This window comes from Orcinus orca, chromosome 6 (genome assembly GCF_937001465.1).
Source record: "Orcinus orca chromosome 6, mOrcOrc1.1, whole genome shotgun sequence".
NCBI classification, from domain to species: Eukaryota; Metazoa; Chordata; class Mammalia; order Artiodactyla; family Delphinidae; genus Orcinus; species Orcinus orca.
The window spans coordinates 64,685,316-64,706,873 of record NC_064564.1 but is presented as its reverse complement, the minus strand read 5'-3'; the positions used below and the strand labels follow the sequence as shown (position 1 = coordinate 64,706,873).

General features: G+C 37.6%; 1 protein-coding gene across 4 annotated transcripts in view; it reads right to left on the bottom strand.

Annotated features, from left to right (window-relative positions):
• KIAA2026 (KIAA2026 ortholog) overlaps positions 1-20,521 on the bottom strand; it is a 103,975-nt gene extending 83,454 nt beyond the window's left edge. For 2 of the 4 annotated variants that reach the window (XM_033404412.2, XM_033404413.2), the window contains exon 1: positions 19,233-20,497. In XM_033404412.2, coding sequence (XP_033260303.1) covers positions 19,233-19,825 — 593 coding nt within the window. In that variant the 5' untranslated portion in view covers positions 19,826-20,497. Of the gene's footprint in view, positions 1-18,981; positions 19,211-19,232 lie in introns of those variants that run through there. The other 2 variants (XM_004279115.3, XM_049711283.1) reach the window with 2 other exon arrangements.
• Between the last annotated feature and the right edge of the window lie 1,037 nt (positions 20,522-21,558).

The window sequence follows — 21,558 nt, the reverse complement described above, 5'->3', positions numbered from 1 at the left end:
CAAGGAGGAAAAAGCAGAAGCAGGAAAAACAAGTCAGGAAACTATAGCAGTATTTCAGGCAAGAGATGATAATAGTTTGTACTTAAGTGGTGACAGTGAAAAGAAATGGGCAAAATTTAAAATATACTTTAGAGGAAGAAAGCTCAGAAATGGTTGATATGCTTAACAAGAGAAATGAGTGAAAAGGAAGAATCAATTAAAAAATCATGTTTTTTTGGCCACAGCAACTTCCCAGACAGTGGAGTCATTTGCTCAGAAGGTAAGAACAGGCTTAGAAAAGGAAAACAAAACAACAAACCTAAAGTTCAGTTTTGAACATGTTAAAATTTGAATTGGCTAACTTTTATTCAACATAGTATTGGAAATCCTTGTCACAGTAACCAAAAAATAAAAAGAAATAAAAGGAATCCAAATTGGAAAAAAATAAGTAAAACTGTCACTGGTGGCAGATGACATGATACTACTATACACAGAAAATCCCAAAGACACCAACAAAAACTACTAAAGTTCATCAATGAATTAAGTAAAGATGCAGAATACAAAATTAATATACAGAAATCTGTTGAGCTTCTATACACTAACAATGAGCTATTGGAAAGAGAAATAAACAATCCCATTTTGCATCACATCAAAAAGAATAAAACACCTAGGAATAAATCTAAGGAGGTAAAAGACCTGTACTTGGAAAACTTTAAGACACTAATGAAAAAAACTGAAAATGACACAAAAAGATGGAAAGATATTTCATGTTCAGGGACTGGAAGAATTAATATTGTTAAAATGACCATACTACCCAAAGCAATCTACAGATTCAATGCAATCCCTATCAAAATACCAATGGCATTTTTCACAGAACTAGAACAAATAATTTGACAAATTGTATGGAAACGCAAAGACACTGGAAAGCCAAAGCAATCTTGAGAGAGAAGAACAGAGCTGGAGGTATCAGGCTCCCTGACTTCAGACTATATTACAAAGCTACAGTAATCAAAACAGTATGGTACTAGCACAAAAACAGACACATAGATCAATGGAACAGAATAGAGAGCCCAGAAATAAACCCACACACTTATGGTTAATTAATCTACGACAAAGGAGGTAAGAATATGTAATGGGGAAAAGACAGTCTCTTCAATAAGTGGTCCTGGAAGAAAATGGACAGCTTACATGTAAAATAATTAAATTAGAATATTTTCTTATACCATATACAAAAATAAACTCAAAATGTATTAAAGAACTAAATGTAGGACCTCCCTAGTGGTCCAGTGGCTAAGACTCTGCTCTCCCAAAGCAGGGGGCCTGGGTTTGATCCCTGGTCAGGGAACTAAATCCCACATGCCGCAACTAAGGGTTCACTTGCTGCAACTAAAGATCCCACATGCCGCAACTAAAAAAAAAAAGATCCCGCATGCTGCAACTAAAGATCCCACGTGGCACAACAAAGATCCTGCACATGGCAACAAAGATTCCACATGCTGCAACTAAGACCCAATGCAGCCAAATAATAAATAAATAAATAAATAAATAAATAAATAAATAAATAAAAGAACTAAATGTAAGGTGGAAAACCATAAAACTACCAGAAGAAAACAGGGGCAGAACACGCTTTGACATAATTCATAGCAATAATTTTTTAATATTTCCTTTCCTATAGCAATAGTTCCTTTCCAATATTTCCTTTCCTAAAGCAAAGGAAACAAATGCAAAACATAAAAAAAGGGACCTAACTAAACTTAACAGCTTTTGCACAGCAAAGGAAACCACCAATAAAGTGAAAAGACAACCTACTAAATGGGAGGAAATATTTATAAATATTATGACTGATAAGGGGTTAATATCCAAAATATGTAAATTGCTCATACAACTCAATATCAAAAAAACAAACAACCCAATTAAAAAATGGGCAGAAGACCTGAATACACTTTTTTTCTAAATAATACATACAGATGCCCAACAGGCACACGAAAAGATGCTCAACATTGCTAATCATCAGAGAAATGGAAATCAAAATCACAGTGAGATATCATCTTACACCTGTCAGAATGGCTATTATCAAAAAGGCCACAAATAACAAATGTTGGTGAGGATGTGGAGCAAAGGGAACCCTTGTACATCATTGGTGGGAATGTAAATTGGTGCAAGTATGGAATACAGTATGGAGGCTCCTCAAAAAACTAAAAATAGAACTACCATATGATCCAGCAATTTCACTCCTAGGTATATATCCAAAGAAACTGAAAACACTAATTTGGAAAGATACATGCATCCCAATGTTCATAGCAGCATTATTTATAATCGCCAAGATATGGAAGCAACCTAAGTGTCCATCAACAGATGAGTGGATAAAAAAGATATGGTGTACATATATACACAACAGAATACTTACTCAGCCATAAAAAAGAATGAAATTTTATCATCTGCAACAACAAAGATGGGACCTGGAGAGTATTATGCTTAGTGAAATAAGTCATACAGAGAAAGACAATTACTGTATGATATCACTTATATGTGAAATCTAAAAAATAAAACAAATGAATGAATATAACAAAACAAAAACAGACCCACAGACATAGAAAACAAACTAATGTTTACCTGTGGGGACAGGGGATTAACAGGTACAAACTACTATGTATACAATAAATAAGATACAAGGATATATTGTACAACACAATATTTTATAATAGCTTTAAATGAAATATAATCTATAAAAATTTTTTATCAGTATGTTGTACACCTGAAACTAGTATTGTAAACCAACTTACACCTCAATTAAAAAATAAAGCTTCACACAAACAGAAAAAAAAACCCCAAAACAAAAAACTGAGACACCCAGTTGAATACAAGAAACTAGTGACAGTCGTAGCCTATTTTACTAGGGGACCAGAAAAATGTAGAGCAGACATTTTTATTGTAATACTTCTTGTATTGTTTAATTTTTTGCCACTAAGATGTGTACACATTATTTTGTAAATTAATAAACCACCAATAAGACAAATACTAATCACTGGATTGCTAAGCAAAGTCCATGTACATTAGTTACACTATTTCCTTCAGATTTTCACAGTTGTTATACTTTATATGCATACTTATTTTCAATAATTTATACTGCAAATACATACTGTCAATCCCACCACCACAAGTATCTAAATACTCCCTCCACCTTGAAATCTTTAATGATCCTATTCTCCCCAGCCTCTCTTTCAGGTAGAAGGCTCCTTTCTCTCAATCCCTTCAACTCTTGCTCATAAGCAACAAACACTGTGATTAAGTACCTGGGCTCTGGAGCCAAACAGTCTGGATTCAAATCCAGCTTCTGCCACTAATTAGTTTGGGCAAATTAATTTTTCTGTGTCTCATTTCTTCATTTGTAAAACAGGTTATGTAAATCATTAATTACTTCAAGAGTTGTGGGGATTAAATAAGTTAATACAGATAAAGCCTTTCAAACAGAGTAACATACAATAGCATTTAATAAGGCAGCCAAAACAGGCTATCTCTACTCCCTGCTCTAAATTGGCAACTTAATCATAAGTATTGTTGAGAAGGATAGTTATAAAGTAACGAAAACATTAGGAACTAACGTGTGTGACTGGAAACATTTTAAAATAGTTTTAAGGTATATTCTTACTATAAATCTCACAAACTCATCATGCCATGACTGATGGCTTCAACCTATTTCTTAATGAGTTAGGCAAATTTTTTGTAAAAAGTCTTGTCATTTTTTGTTGTTGTTGTTGGTAGCCAAACAAAGCACTAGATAGCTAATCCACATGGCAAAAAATAAATTTCTTACAAGAAAAAACTACAGGGTCAAACAAAAAAAAACAAAACCATCACTACAGGGTCCTACCGTTGCTTTCCCGTTCGTGTATAGTTTTACATGTAACAATATTCACACACAACAAACAAGTAACAAGTAAAATCAAATCTAGTAAGTGATAAGCAGAATATATGGCAAAATATATAAACTATAAGTGGAAAATCCGAATTTTGTATTGAATTTGTGTGTGTATATGAGAGTAAATGATACATATGTATACAGATGAGATAAAGAAGGCTAACAAGTGATATCTGATGGGAAAGGTGATTTTTATTTTTTGACATATTTCTATTTTTTTCAAATCTTCTTCAAAGAGCATGTATTGAATAGAATGCTTAGCAGAGTATTTAGCATATAGAAAGAAATGAATAAATGTTAACTCTTAGTAAAAAAGGACTTAAACTGCTAATAAAAAATTAAAATAGATCTCAGTTATCTTATCATTTACACACTTGCCATAAAACTTAAAAAAAAGACTTGATTTCAATTTCACTACCAACCAAATTCTCTACCATGGAATTAGTAAGTAGAGGAACTTACTAATGTACTGGCAATTGTATCATAATCAGGGATTCAGATAAACTGGAGAATATAAATGGTTCTGTGGATCACCATGAAATAATGTCATATTTAATATATTAAAATGTTTCTACCATCTTTTATTTAGCATGTTATGATGTTTATTTTAAGATGATATTCTTATAAGTATCTATCTGTTAAAAATACAGGTTTGGGTCTATAAAAACCAAGCTGTCAAATTAAACACAACCAGCTGATATTATCAATATGTATTTGCAATTTATTAATTATATTTGTCCTATTCATTTTTTTGGTTACTGGTAAACAAAGTTGTAGAAAATAATTTGGAAGATATAGTAACTTAAATTGGTAAAATTCTGTATTTAACGTAATTTTTTTCCTCTGAGAACTGTGAGAAGACTGAAATTATCCAATTAAAGAAACAAAACGAAGTCCAACTTAAATTATTTATTTACATATTTAAATCTAGTGTATTATCTAAATTATTTGGCAAAAGAAAATACTGTCTGTCTCTTCTTTCTAGCTTTTCAAGATCAATAAAACTAAAAGCTGGTTCTTTGAGAAGATAAACAAAATTGATAAACCATTAGCCAGACTCATCAAGAAAAAGAGGGAGAGGACTCAAATCAATAAAATTAGAAATGAAAAAGGAGAAGTTACAAAGACACTGCAAATACAAAGCATCCTAAGAGACCACTACAAGCAACTCTATGCCAATAAAATGGACAACCTTGAAGAAATGGACAAATTCTTAGAAAGGTATAACCTTCCAAGACTGAACCAGGAAGAAATAGAAAATATGAACAGACCAATCACAAGTAATGAAATTGAAACTGTGATTAAAAAATCTTCCAAAAAAAAGTCCAGGACCAGATGGCTTCACAGGTGAATTCTATCAAACATTTAGAGAAGAGCTAACAACCATCTTTCTCAAACTCTTCCAAAAATTGCAGAGGAAGGAACACTCGCAAACTCATTCTATGAGGCTACCATCACCCTGATACCAAAACCAGACAAAGATACTACAAAAAAAGAAAATTACAGACCAATATCACTGATGAATATAGATGCAAAAGTCCTCAACAAAATACTAGCAAACAGAATCCAGCAACACATTAAAAGGATCATACACCAAGATCAAGTGGGATTTATCCCAGGAATGCAAAGATTCTTCAATATATGCAAATCAATTAATGTGATAAACCATATTAACAAATTGAAGAAAAAAACATATGATCATCTCAATAGATGCAGACAAAGCTTTTGGCAAAATTCAACACCGATTTATGATAAAAACTCTACAGAAAGTGGGCATAGAGGGAACCAACCTCAACATAATAAAGGTCATATACGACAAACCCACAGCAAACATCATTCTCAGTGTTGAAAAACTGAAAGCATTTCCTCTAAGATCAGGAAGAAGACAAGGATGTCCACTCTCGCCACTATTATTCAACATAGCTTTGGAAGTCCTAGCCACGGCAATCAGAGAAGAAAAAGAAATAAAAGGAATACAAATTGGAAAAGAAGAAGTAGAACTGTCACTGTTTGCAGATGACATGATACTATACACAGAGAATCCTAAAGATGCCACCAGAAAACTACTAGGGCTAATCAATGAATGTGGTAAAGCTGCAGGATACAAAATTAATGCACAGAAATCGCTTGCATTCCTATATACTAATGATGAAAAATATAAAAGAGAAATTAAGGAAACACTGCCATCTACCATTGCAACAAAAAGAATAAAATACCTAGGAATAAACCTACCTAGGGAGACAAATGACCTGTATGCAGAACACTATAAGACACAGATGAAAGAAATTAAAGATGATACCAACAGATGGAGAGATATACCATGTTCTTGGATTGGAAGAATCAATATTGTGAAAATAACTACACTACCCAAAGCAATCTACAGATTCATGGTAATCCCTACCAAATTACCAATGGCATTTTTCACAGAACTAGAACAAAAAATCTTAAAATTTGTATGGAGACACAAAAGACCCCGAATAGCCAAAGCAGTCTTGAGGGAAAAAAGCGGAGCTGGAGGAATCAGACTCCCTGACTTCAGACTATACTACAAAGCTATAGTAATCAAGACAATATGGTACTGGCACAAAAACAGAAATATAGATCAGTGGAACAGGATAGAAAGCCCAGAGATAAACCCACGCGCCAATGGTCAACTAATCTATGACAAAGGAGGCAAGGATATACAATGGAGAAAAGACAGTCTCTTCAATAAGTGGTGATGGGAAAACTGGACCGCTACATGTAAAAGAATGAAATTAGAACACTCCCTAACACCATACACAAAAATAAACTCAAAATGGATTAGAGACCTAAATGTAAGACCGGACACTATAAAACTCTTAGAGGAAAACATAGGAAGAGCACTCTTTGACATAAACCACAGCAAGATCTTTTTTAATCCACCTCCTAGAGTAACGGAAATAAAAACAAAAATAAACGGGACCTAATGAAACTTAAAAGCTTTTGCACAGCAAAGGAAACCATAAACAAGACAAAAAGACACCCATCAGAATGGGAGAAAATATTTGCAAACGAATCAACGGACAAAGGATTAATCTCCAAAATATATAAACAGCTCATGCAGCTCAATATTAAAAAAATAAACAAACCGATCCAAAAATGGGCAGAAGATCTAAATAGACAGTTCTCCAAAGAAGACATACAGATGGCCAAGAAGCACATGAAAAGCTGCTCAACATCACTAATTATTAGAGAAATGCAAATCAAAACTACAGTGAGGTATCACCTCACACCAGTTAGAATGGGCATCATCAGAAAATCTACAAACAACAAATAATGGAGAGGGTGTGGAGAAAAGGGAACCCTCCTGTACTGTTGGTGGGAATGTAAGTTGATACAGCCACTATGGAAAACAGTATGGAGGTTCCTTAAAAAACCAGAAATAGAATTACCATATGCCCCAGCAATCCCACTACTGGGCATATACCCAGAGAAAACCAAAATTCAAAAAGACACATGCACCCCAGTGTTCATTGCAGCACTATTTACAATAGCCAGGTCACAGAAGCAACCTAAATGCCCTTCGACAGACGAATGGATAAAGAAGATGTGGTACATATATACAATGGAATATTACTCAGCCATAAAAAGGAATGCAATTGGGTCATTTGTAGGGATGTGGATGGACCCAGAGACTGTCATACAGAGTGAAGTAAGTCAGAAAACGAAAACTAAATATCATATATTAACGCATATATGTGGAACCTAGAAAAATGGTACAGATGAACCGGTTTGCAGGGCAGAAATTGAGACGCAGAAGTAGAGAACAAACGTATTGACACCAAGGGGGGAAAGTGGCAGGGGGTGGGGGTGTGTTGAATTGGGAGATTGGGATTGACAGGTATACACTGATGTGTATAAAATGGATGACAAATTAAAAAAAAACATATATTTTCAGATACATTTCTATATAATCTGCTAAGAGAAGCAAAATAAAAAATTAAAATTAAGAAAGGTGAAAATTAAGGGATGGGAAAAATCAAACTGACGTTAGTTTTCTCTTCTAATTCATCTCATCTGTGTCCCTTGTAACTCTCTAGCTTGAAAGCTTGAAATTTAATAAGTCACTAAAATGGAATATCATATTCTTTATTAGCACAGCATATTAGGCCCTCTATGACCTGGCTCCATAAGCTGGTCCTTCCAGTCACAGCTGTCATTACTTTTCTATATATAACTAGCACTCTAGCCAAACTAAACTACTGACCATTCCCTAGCTATATACAGTGACTTTTTTGCCTTTGCACTTTTGAATATGCTATTCTTGTTGCCTGGAATGACCTCTACATCAACTTAGTTTATCAACTCTTGTCTTTCCGTTTTCATCTCGAATACCTCTACACTGCCTATCAAGTAATAAGCACTGTAAATATGTTTAATATAAGGAACAGTACCTGTCTTACTACATTAACCATACACTACCTGCTATTATGCTTTTAAATACTGTACCCATCCCTTAAGAGAGGATATGGTATCTGAATTCAACCCAATTAATACATACTGAGGTTCTCTGCACTTGAAGAGCTTATTTCTAGAAACACAGAAATGCGTAAGAAAATCTTAAACTTTGGTGAGGCAAACAGATAACTTCAATATCATGGTATTCAAAAACTTCAATACAAATCATACGAATACAAAAAGTGGGTTAAGAACAGAAGAATATAACCAAGCTGAAAAGAAGAGGGGGGAAGAAATATGCAAAGTTTTCCTGAGGAGATGACTGCCGAGTCTTTTAAAAACAAGCAGCAATTCTGACTTGATATAACTGAATATTTATTTGATTTTTATTAGCTCATTTATTTCATTAGTTCAAGAATTACCAAACAACTACCATCATAATATAGATAGACAGACACATCACTACCATAAATTTTTTAAGTGCTATAACCAAATGCAAAACAAAGAATCATGGAATACAGTGAAAAAAGCAATTAATTCTGTATCAGGCTTCATAGAGGAAGTAAAATCTAAGCTGAGCCTCAGAAAATAATTAGGATTTCACTAGACATAGAAAAAAGAAACAGACAAGTAGACAAGAAGGCACTCCAGATGTTTTGAAATTGCTCTGAATTTGATGAAGTTAACAGCCAATGACTGTAAATGAAATTCTAGAGAAAGCCAATGTCTAGTTCAACACAAGTGTCACTGGCAAAACCAGAATTAAACTCACTTTACTCACAAAGTTAAGACATCTTCAGTACAGTAAGCCATATATTAATTCTTTCAGAGTTCTAGAATACCAAGGGGGCTATTTCCAGGACATTTTTCCTCTTAATTTAATGCAGAGCAAAACTATTACTTAATAAAGTCTCTTTGAACACCTAATAGAATAAACATAGGCATAACATAAGAATATTTATCTTCAGGTACTATTCAAATTCTGTTATTTCTGTTAAAGGCCTAATTTTTCCTTCAATTAACTGGAATTTTCTCTAACCAAACATCATCATAATTTATTGGATGTTTGTTAATTCTGTGGTTTAAAACTATGGTTCTTAAGCTTTTTTTGGCTCTGTACTCCTCTGCTGACCTAATAAACTTCTGCACCCTCTCCCTAGAAGAATTAAAATGTAGGCACCTGCGCATACTCCCACACACACTTTGGCATACTGTATGGAGTAGGGGATGTTTTAGAACTCTAATTAAAAACTTTAAACTTTATAAAGGCTTGAACTCATACTGAACTATAAAAGAGAAACACAAAATTTAAAAATCAACCAAAAGACTATGAGGTCAATTAGTACATTACTCTGCCTGATATAGTGCAGAGCAATGCTATGAGAGCTAACCTTGGATCTCCTTTCATTGCTCCCCAAAATCAAATGAGAAACACAAAGAATAGCATTATTATCCACAGCTGATATATGATGTAAGATCATACAAATAGGTTTAAATGAATAAAAGCGACAGGAATAGAGTCTTAGGTCTTTAACTTAAGGCTTTTTAAAATTTTGGTACTATTTAACACATTAGCCCTATGTAACAGGGATTACTCATAGAATACTTCAACATAATTCTAAATTAAAATAGAGATTGCTCCGTGTAATAGTCTATGACAAACACATGACTTCCAAGGTCTTTCCATTCTTTAGTAGCATGCCTCCTCACCCCTCCCCCAACACTTCCCTCACTTGTTACCACTTACTTCTTCAAGCTGTATTCCACACGAAGACATGAATATATGAATCTGCTTCTTAATTCTCTCCTACCTTCCCTTCATTCTATAACCCAAAATACAATGCTAATAAAGGTTGACAAGTATAAAAGCAGTGATAAAAAAAAATACTCCAATGAGAGAAAAAATTTTAATTCTGATGGGAAATCAATCATGAAACAGTGTTACTATATCCTGAAGTATCACTCCTAGAACTTTATTGTACATAAAAATCATTTATGGAGTTTACTAAAAGTGTAGCTTCCTAATCCCCACTCTGAGATTCTGAGTTAACAGATTTAAATATGCTATTCTGGGACCAAGGAATCTGCCTTTAACACAATTCTTACGCTGGTGATCTGGGAAACACCTTTTGAGAGACAAGCCCCAAACACTTTTGAAAATGACCTGTAGACCTTATAACCACTTAATTCTAAATCAACATTTATAGAAGTCAAACAACAAACCAAGCAGAAAAAGTCCCTGCCCTCATAGATTTTATATTCTAGTGAAAGAGAAGAAAAAGATATATAATTAAATCATATTGTATGTGAGGTTGAAATAAATGCTATGAAAGAAAACAAAGAAGGTTAAGACAGAGGGAAAGCCTTGCAGATAAGGCAGCAACAACAGAAGAAAGGAGGGAACCAGGAAACTAGTTTATCTGTGAGAAAAGAGCCAAATTTAAACCTGCTTTTCCTCAAGCACAAGTATTCAAGAGAGATATAAAATGTTTTCAGGGGCTTCCCGGTGGCACAGTGGTTAAGAATCTGCCTGCCAATGCAGGGGACACGGGTTCAAGCCCTGGCCCGGGAAGATCCCACATGCCGCAGAGAAACTAAGCCCGTGCACCACAACTACTGAGCCTGCGCTCTAGAGCCTGCAAGCCACAACTACTGAGCCCGTGTGCCACAACTACTGAAGCCCGCATGCCCCACAACAAAGGGTAGCCCCCACTCGCCCCTACCAGAGAAAGCCTGCGCACAGCAACGAAGACCCAACGCAGCCAAAAAAATAATAAATTAAAAAGAAAAAAATGTTTTCAATTTTGTTTACTGTTTATATTCTAATATTTTATCTTCCAATTTTAGTAATTCGTATGTTAAAAATTGGGCTTGTGGGCTAACATGGAAACAATCTATAACTATTTCTAAGGGAAAATGTTTCTATGTAATAAGTTTTTGAGATGATTTTTCTTCTCAGCACAAAATGAAATGGATTTGTTCTTATTTTTAAAACAAACATGAGAATAGACCCTGAATTCACCAGGAATTGTATATTTAGCAATTATATCCTTTACTATATCCTTTACTGTATTTGTTAGGCAATCTACTATCGAAATTGAAAAGCAGTTTAAAAACATAAAGCATGAAATGCCACGGGGAAAATCCAGTATTCTACCTGCATGCACATTTTGTAAGAGAGATTTTCTTTCTGATCTCAACTTCAAAAAGCTGAGAATGCACACCATTATCATAAAAGTCAATGTACTAGGCTAGTATAGATTGTAAAACTGGAACAAAACTGTTTACCTTTAAAGCTTTTGCAAACCCAAACTGTAGTTATTATAAACTGGGATGTTACCATTTGAAGAAATGGTATCTAGCAGATGAGATGTATCTGAAAGAGAAATGGGGCTATCTTTTGGAAATAGAAGATCCACAAAACACTTTGTCTGCTAAATAGCAACTCAAACACTTTCTGCATTATATCTTGGCAATGTTTTTTCACTGATTCTAATTTAGAAGGCTTAAACTCCCACAAAAGAGCAATATTAGTAAAGTAGTACTTACAAATTATAGCAAGAGGTAAATAGTTTTACCTTAAACTGGTTTATCTCAATCTGTATTCTCATCTTTTTTTTTTATCTTTTAGAGGGATGCCTAGACAGAAATGAAAAGGTCTAAATCCCCAGATGTACTAACATTTGAAGAGATATAAAAGAAACTATCAGAGAGTTATTTTTGTCTGAAGGTACATTCAGATGGCTCTACTCAAAAGCTTTAAATATGAAAGTTTGGGGTGAGTTCTTAGCACTAGCTATTCCAACCCTTTAAAACTGCACTTACAGAATCTGTAGATTTTAAGTTTTGAATGGTATTATAAAAAATAACAACAGTAACACATGGTCATTGTAGAAAAAGAGTAGAAAGTGGAAGGGAAAATTAATCATCCACAGCTGTACCACCCAGTTACAACATTTAACATGACTGTACTGCCTTAAAACTTTAATGATACATATTTTTAACCCAATTCTTATTCAAAGTTATAAATACTAATTGCCTTTAAATAAAATCTTTTATTAACTATAAAAGTAATATGCTTATTATAGAAAATCTAGGACATACAGAAAATTAAAAGAAGAAAATGAAAAATACCCAGGATCTTTCTACTTAGCAATAACCACTATTAATACTTCATTGGTCTTCCTAAGTCTTTTTGCAAAGTGTATATGCTTAATATCCTGACTTTTTTTTTGCGGTACTCGGGCGTCTCACTGTTGTGGCCTCTCCCGTTGCGGAGCGCAGGCTCCGAACGCGCAGGCTCAGCGGCCATGGCTCACGGGCCCAGCCGCTCCGCGGCATGTGGGATTTTCCCGGACCGGGGCACGAACCCATGTCCCCTGCATCGGCAGGCGGACTCTCAACCACTGCGCCACCAGGGAAGCCCGTATCCTGACTTTTAAGCACGATTAATTTTGGAACACTCACGGGTCCTGGGTGGAAGATGATATAACAAAGGGCTTGGTTATATATAATACCACCACTGGGGTTTATTAGTGTTTCCCATTAAAAAAAAAAAAAAAAAGAACAACGACTTCAAGTAATTTAATATATATTTTAAAGATTCATATTATTATGGAAGTTCCTTGGAAATGAAAACAGCTATTATTTGTTCTCTAATCCTGTGGAGAGAGCCTAGAGAGGATTTGAAAACTAAAACACAAATATGAAAAGGACCTAATCTCTCCAAAAACATGATTTCTTTTCCCTGCTCTAATTTTTTTCTTAGAAATAAAAATAAATACAAGGGCACAAATACAATGAGAAACGAACTTTAAGGCAAAACACACTACAATCTATTAGGGCATTTTTACTGTATTAGATCTAAATCATTTCCAAATTATTATTTTCAAATGGAACAAAATCTCCTAAAATACTAAAGTCTGTAAGTTTACTATATTCCAACTAACACCTTTTATTTATTCCAGAATAAACTCTTTTCAGCTTCTTTAACTGCCTCTTCTCAATTAAGTATTTCAGTTTTTAATACACATTATACACACTTCAATCATATTTTTCTAATCTTTCCAAATTTAAGATAAGTCAATCCTTACACAAAGTTGTCGTGGCCTCCCCCGTTGCGGAGCACAGGCTCCGGACGCGCAGAACCAGCGGCCATGGCTCATGGGCCCAGCCACTCCGCGGCATGTGGGATCTTCCCGGACCGGAGCACGAACCCGCGTCCCCTGCGTCGGCAGGCAGACTCTCAACCACTGCGCCACCAGGGAAGCCCGGTCCCCTTGTTTTTTTTAACTAGACTCTGTCCTGGGCAATCTCATTCCCTCCCATTTCTTCAACCATCATCCTTCTGCAGGTTAATTCCTCATTAAACACCTCTAATCTAGCTCTAGTCACTCTGCTGAGCTCCATATTCCGCCTTCTAATAATTCTGAGCTGCACATCTTCAAATGCATGCTCCTCTCACATTCCCTCGGCATCACCATCACCTGGGCTCAAATTTTGGCCCTCATCCTCTCCATCACACCCACATCCAATAGCTTGCCATTATACCACTTCTACTTGCTGAATTTACTTCAGCATATAATAAGTATCCTTATTTATTATTTGTTTCTACTGCTTATTATCTCTTATTATCTCTTGATGGTATTAACTCCAGAGCCTTTTAATTGGTTTCCTTTCTCCATTCTCTTTCCTTCCATTTCAGTCTTCAAACCTCAAAATACTAGTAATACTAGTAAAATCATGTCACTCCCTTAGCTAAAACCCGTGATGAATCTACACTGTCTACATTCTAAATTCCTTAGCAAGCAAACAAGGTCCTCCATAATTAGTCCCAGCTTACCTTTCCAGACTTATCTGCCATGACAGTACCTCATCATCCTACACTCTAACCAACCACTGGGTATAAACTATTCCTCTGGAATACACTGTACTCTCCTGCTTCCATACATGTAATTGTTTACCTACCACCTTGAAGTAAGGGATAAAGTCATGTCTATCATTGTAACTACAGGGCTTTACATACTACTTACCATAGCATAGGTCAAATAATTGTTTAATGAACTCCTCAACGTCACCTATCAATAGTCTACTCACCTTCCAAAATTATGACCTCTAGAATAAAATCTAATAAAATATTTTTCAATGCCAACTTCCCCACCTCCCCAGAGTAGTTGATCCCTCCTCTGCACTCTCCTAACACCCTATAATAAAGCTTATCACAGTAGTCCTCAGAGTATGCACACTTAGAATATACAGCTGATCCTTGAACAACAGGAGTTTTAACTGCGTGAGTCCACTTATACGCGGATCTTTTTCAATAGTAAATACTATAGCACTACAGGATCCTCAGCTGGTTGAATCCGCGGATGCAGAACCCCAGATAGGGAGGAACCAAGTATACAGACAGCCTACGGAGGGCCAAGTTAGACACAGATTTTTGACTGCATCGAAACCAAGATATACCATCAAAAATCCAAAAGTGATTATGTTCTCCCTGTTCGTAGGGAGAAAAACCTTAGGTACTAGATAGAATCTCATCAATTAAGGGTTTCCTTCCATAATTTGTTTTAAGCCTTTTGTATCCCCTAGCAAAAAATCATACAACTAAATATATCAATATTTCAGGATATTCTGCAAGCAGTCCCATGACTTCCAGGTGTTCTGACAATGGAACAAGTTTGAAAATCAGTTTTAACACATTTTACATTTTACCATAACTGTGTATGTACCCTTTTTTAAACTTCTTGGGCCAGGAATTGTCCCTTAAGTCATAGAACAAAGCAGGTGCTCAATAAATGTCTTGTTAGTTGAAATCCTTCATCCTTTCATCACTGCACTTAAACATTTTCTGAACCTTCTTAAATATCACTTTTTGCTTTTTGAAGAATGGCAACTATAATAAATAGAACTACGTGGAGTATCAAGCTCTAACATTCTACAGTTCTGCACAAGAAGCAAATCCAGATTCTATTACCAAAGGGCCCCAATTTTTAGATTTACATTAAAAAGACAGAATTACAGAATCCAGGGGGGATGGGGGAGTTGGACTACTAGGGAGTAAGAAGCACCTTGTTAAAATTCCCAATTACTTTCTGGATTTTGATCTTAATTGAGAATAAACACGTCAACAAATTTCAAATTTAACTGAAGAGGAGATTAAAATCAGTGTACAAAATCCATTTATATTTCAATTACTGCTTGTACTTGGAAACCTCTATTTTTAAATTTTTGAGGCTTCATGATGATGCTTTTGTATGCTCATGCCCAACTAAAAAGCAATTACAAAACTAAATAATCTTTAGCTGTATTTTAAGAAAGACTTTTTTTTTTAACAGCTCATTACATGTACCACTTTTTAACAACTTAATTCAGAAATCAACTATAATTTTAACAAGGATATATAATATTCAAGCTTATTTTCACCAAAATATTATTTTAAATGGCCAAAATTAAAATTTCAAGTTCAGCACTGCTGGGGTCACTGGCACATTGATGCCTCTTCTATAACTACAAGCTTTTAAAACTACATAGCAATATTCTTAAAGCTTTCAAAAATATTTTAAAATTTAAAAGCTTTCAAAAATATAATTTAAAATTCAGAAGAGGCAAAAATTCTTATTAGACATAACTTCCCAACTATTAAGTATTTTCTATTCATTTCCACTTAGTAGCTGATTTTCTCCCTATTTCTAATGCTAATTGTTATTTCTCTCAGTTGCCCCAAATACATGAATGAGATCCCTTCTAAAATACAACTCTGAGACGAAGTATGCTAAGTCTTAGTCCTAGTTCTATCACAAATATTATATATAAAACATATTGCTATATATTACTTATATTAAATATGATAAAATTATAAATCTTTTATAGATCATATACATGTAGTCCTATTATAACACCACAAAAAGCAGACCAAAAAATTTAGAAATTTTAACAGGATAAAACAAAAATAGAATATACTAAAGCTGTGATATTTTCTTCCCTCTCCCCAGCTGGTCATCCTGCATACCTCCTAGAGAGCAGACACTACCCTGGAGAGACCATACTGTAGCCAGACGAAGTACCTGTAGTACCCAGAAACACTATGCTGTTCCATGCCTTGCATTCACTGTAGTTCAGCATTCTGGAATGCCCCTCTCAAACCCTCCAAAAAAAATCCAGAAGCAATCTTCAACTTCTTTAAGAATCAGTTCAAGTATAAACGTCTCTATACCTTTTAACTCCATTATAGAATCATCATCTTTTGAAAAGCATCTGTTTCCCTACTCAACTATACACCACTGAAGAGTAGGGAACTTCTCTTTTGATATCAGGGCTCTGAATGTCTAGCTCTGGCAGATACATATTTGTACAATCAACACTCTCATAGCACAGATGAAGAAACTGAGATTTAAGTTATACAAGGTGCTCAAGGTACTAATGTCATTGGGTTGCTCTGTAATGATAATGTGGCACCCTCTATATCTAATGTATGTGATTTCTTGCTCACTAAAAGGCTCAGCAGTGTATGGAGCAGCTGTAAAATTCTTACAGTAAATTTCAAAATAAGGGTTAATTCAATATCTTACAAACATATACTAGAAGACAAAAGAGAACAAATGATAATATCTAAGTGACTGTTTTTCATTACTAAAATACCATATACCACTTATTTATAAATAAGGTATCTGAGTCACCTATTTGCTGAAAATCATACTCATGTGCCCAGTCTATAGAATATTGTTCTGGAGCATCTATATTTACTAATTGCATACAAAACAGTTATAACCTATGGGTTTCTGAAAGTTGTGCCCACTCAAAGCATTTATTTAGTAATGACTCAGACTGTAGGCTAGTACAGAAAAAGAAATGATTTTCTAGCATCTACAAGTGTGGTTTGTCAAATCTATTATTTACAAAATGTTTGTATACATCAAATACCAAAAAATTGAGGAAGTCAAATTTTTAATTATCTCTTTGAGACCATCACATTACTTTTTGCTACTAAACTGCAAGAATTTTCTCTCTCTTGGACTAAGAACATCAGAAATACATTATTATGTTTATAAACAAAAGAATGTTTTAAGTTCTAAGTATGGATTCTATTAGATCATATGGGAATACAGTATTCTGAACATTAGTCACTAGGAATGATTCAAAGCATTCAGAAATTTACCTTTATGTGAAGAGAAACAGTCTCCCTGCTCTTTTGCAGGGCTTAAGAAACACTATATACAAAATGTTTCTGAAAACACCTGTAATTTATTCAAACCTATAAGCAACTTCTTAGCACTTTGATGCAGCCATTCTCCAGCCTCATTCTAAACACCCGTTTCCAGTCTGTAAAACTAGATGCTTGGACTAGAACTCTATGGTTTCTTCCAGGTCTAAAATCTTGTGACATCAATTTGGAAGATATTTTACTACTTAAAAATAATGACGTGTGAAAGGACTGTTTCTTATGTGAGTCATAACTATAAAACACTGTGGAGACAAGGGTAACGAACACACTACATAAATATAATGTCGCTAAATAAAATATTAAAAGTAATATACAAGACAAACTTGGGAATTATTCTATTACCAAATAATCCTACATTATGAATGGATTCAAGAAGAGGCTCCTTAGTTTAAATACAGCTGCCCTAATGAGTCAAGCGCTATGTTAACCATTGTTTTCAGTGAAAGAAGTCACTGATAGTCTCGAAAACAGCATATGGGAAGCCAGTGACAGATTAGATTATTTTAAAATTACAGTTATAATCAAGGACCAAAAAATTAACACAACTTTTCAGGAGCTATTAGATAAAAGCACTAGTACACTTCCCAGTTTCAGATATGAAAATATTCATCTTATTCAGCTACCACTACTAGTATTATAATGATTAAAACTTATCTTGGGCTAACTATATGGGACTGGCACTTTTGACTTTACATTTATTAATGCATTTAATCCTACAGCAACCTATTAATTAGGTACTGTCATTATGCCCATTTTACAGATGAAGAAACTGAGGCCAAAAAGGTAAAGTGACTTGTTCAAGTTCACTTCCACTAGTAAAGAGTCAAACAACTGGTTCACTTCAACCACGATTTCCAACCACATTCAATTATTTTTCTATTCCTGAAGAATTTCTGATAGAGAAATTAATTTGGCTCATTATCAATTACAGAATTATAAATTAATACGTGTATTTTAGTAGCCTCCTGTGCTATATTATTTCCTCTTAAGAAAGAAAAATAATTGACTCTGGATATATGGGTGGAGTATACCAAGAGCATCGTGCCATCTGAACTGCCTGTGACTTCTGGTAGAATAGATACCAATACCGAAATGTATTAAAAATTTTGTGTTGATGCAAAAATTCAGTCTGCTCAGATGAAGCTGAGAAAAAAGACCAGGAGTACGCCACAGTAATTGTTAACCATTTAATTACACGCTATAAAATCTCCGATGGCCGACTTGAGCAGTAAAGTTATTATTTTAACAGTCTGAAATCACCCTTTTACACGAGCCAGAATTAATTTTCTAACGGTATTTCATTCCAAAAACGTTTAAAATTTTCTTGCCAAAACTGTCTAAAAGTTGCAGGTCCAACTTCCATCCCACTTAAACTTTTCCTCTCCTTACTCCTGTAATTCTTCCTACGGGCACCATTTCACTTTACTTCTAAAAACTTTACCTGCTCTTCGGCACTCGGGACTCGGCTTCCGTCTCAGATTCTTCACGTCTGGGCGTAGGGTTCTCTCAGCCCACACCCACCACACCCCTGCGGGCCCCCGCCCAGCGCTGCTCCTCCTCCCGGGGTTCTCCAGCACCGACTCAGCACCTATCAGCGACGCCCCCCGGCCCCTGGCCCAACCCATCCTCGGACACGTGCGAGGGTGTGTTTGTGTCAGCCCGTCAGTCCCGCCAGGGACGGGGCTCACTCACCGAGACAGAAGCGCCAACTTCTGCTCCAGCATCATCTCCAGCTTCTGGCCCTGTTTGGAGATCCAGTGGTCCACTCCATGCAGGCGGTAGCACGTCTCCAGCATCAACCTGAAGTCCGCCACGAACTCGGTGATGCCCCCGTATTGGCCGCTGGCGAACTTCTCCTCCATCTTCAGCAGACACATGCCCTTCCCGGGCTGCTGCCGGAGGGCGCGACTGCCCCGGCCCCCGCTGCGCGGCCCCTCGGCCGCCTCCTCCTCCCCAGTGGCAACGCCCCCCAAGGGCTGCAGGAAGGGGGAGGTGAGGCCTCGGTGCTTCTCCTGCAGAAACTCGCCCAGGATGCGGTAACCCTGCTGCAGCTCGTAGGTCAGCTCCTGCTCCTTGCAGACACCGCCCCCGACCACCATCGTCTCCTCCTCCTCCTGGTCGTCCGCGTCCTCCCTCGAAGAGGCACTCCTTCCTCGGGCCGGCCCTGAGGCCGGGGCCGCCGCTGCCACCAACTCGTCGTCGTCGTCCTCTTCCTCGGCCGCCGGTGGCGGCCGCTCCTCCTCCCCGGCCGGCTCCATCTCCCCCGGCGTCCCGGGCACGCTCATGCCCCCGGCAGGCCCAGCTTGGGCGGTGTGGAGCGGACGCTCGAGGCGCCGGGGCAAGCGTGAGCGCGGGCCGCTTCCTCAGGGCTCGGCTGCGCCGCGCAGCCCCAGCCGCATCGGGCCTCGCTCTCCTCTGCCGCCGGCTCGGCTCGGTGCGCGCGGGGGTCTCGAGCTCGCCGCCAGCGGGGCGGGGTTACATGGCGCGCGGAGGAGGGGGGAGAGAAGAGGAGAGCCTAGGTGCCCTCCTCTCCCCTCCCCCCGGCGGCGGCGCGCGCGCGGCCCTTGCCTGCTTCACCCCTCCGCGCCCCGCCCGGCTACTCTTCACCCGCCAGGCCCGGCTTGGCCTCCGCGGCCTCGGCGCCCCACCCCCTCCCGGGCCGGCTTGAGGGCTGGGAGGGGGCGAGGGGGAAGGGGGGGTTTCCTCTAGCCTCCCCGGAGGGGTCCGAAGCACAGGGCAGCCGCGGCTCGGGCTCCTCCTCCTCTCCCTCACACCCCCTCCCGCCCCTCTCTACCTGCGGGGGACCCGGGCAGGAGGAGGTGGCGCGCGGACGGGGCCCGGCGACAACTGTCAGTTAGAAGCCCTGCTGGGCGGGGGGAAGAGAAGGGGGAGGGCACTCAGGCCCCCCCCCTCCAGGTTGGGGCGAGCTGTGGAAAGACGCAAAGAAAGAGGCACCGTCGCCGTCCACGGTGAGCATGCGTAGTACAACACCACCAGCCCGACTTCACGTCCCGCCCCGCTAAGCGATAGCAAGGACTTAGTCTCAGCTTCAGGCCCTGAAGCCTGGTAGGTTGCACAGACCAATGATGTCATCAGCTTGTAGACGACTGTAAGGGGCGGAGTGAAGAGGGAAGCAAGGCGCCTGCGCAGCTTTGCTTGCCACCTCCTGAGAGGGAGGCCGAAAGGGTTTTTAAATCAGGTGCTGCAAGAGGATATTTCTTTTGTGAGACCCCTATTAGCGCTAAAAGCTAAAATTAATCCTGAAGGAGCTTGCTAGATAACCTTCGTCGATGGAAAGTGAATTGTAAGAAGGCATAAAATGTAAATCCTATCCTTTTGTAAAAAACTTCTCTTTGCACACTCCCTCCCCCTGTGACTGCCGGTTTTTCAATATAAAACTAGAATTTTGAGAAGTCTAGAAAGGAGGTTGAAGGACTCGACCAACTGAAACATGTTCACATGGAAAAGGAAAGGAGATGATTTGTGGAACTTGAATTTCTCAAACTCCTGTTCCCAGGTCTTAACATCAATTCCTGTTTTGGAAATTAATCCCATGTTTTCCGTTAGTGAAAAACATTTCCACCCTCTCGATTTTTGACATCTGCTAAGAGTAAAGGAAGGGAATGGGACCTCATTTTTAAAAATCCTTGGGACTGAAAAGTCTTCAGATATTTCAAATCTAAGCTGTGCAGCATGACCTTACAATCTCACTACACATTTTTAAATTACTGTTTAGGGAATGTCTAAAAAGTGAACTTATCATTCCATTAGTTGTCATATTGCTTAAAGTGAGGAGAAAGGAACTAATGGGTCCTTAAAGCAGTTATTACTATCTTCTCACGTTCTATTTTAAAGGTGCACATATTACTTTTTCTCCTTACACAGAACTCTCTTGCTTTAAACCTGGAATTATTTGAATACAAAAATCAAAATTTTAGAAAGCAAGTGGGGACTTCCCTGGCGGTCCAGTGGTTAAGACTCCGCACTTCCGCTGCAGTGGGGGTGGGTGGTGGCGTGG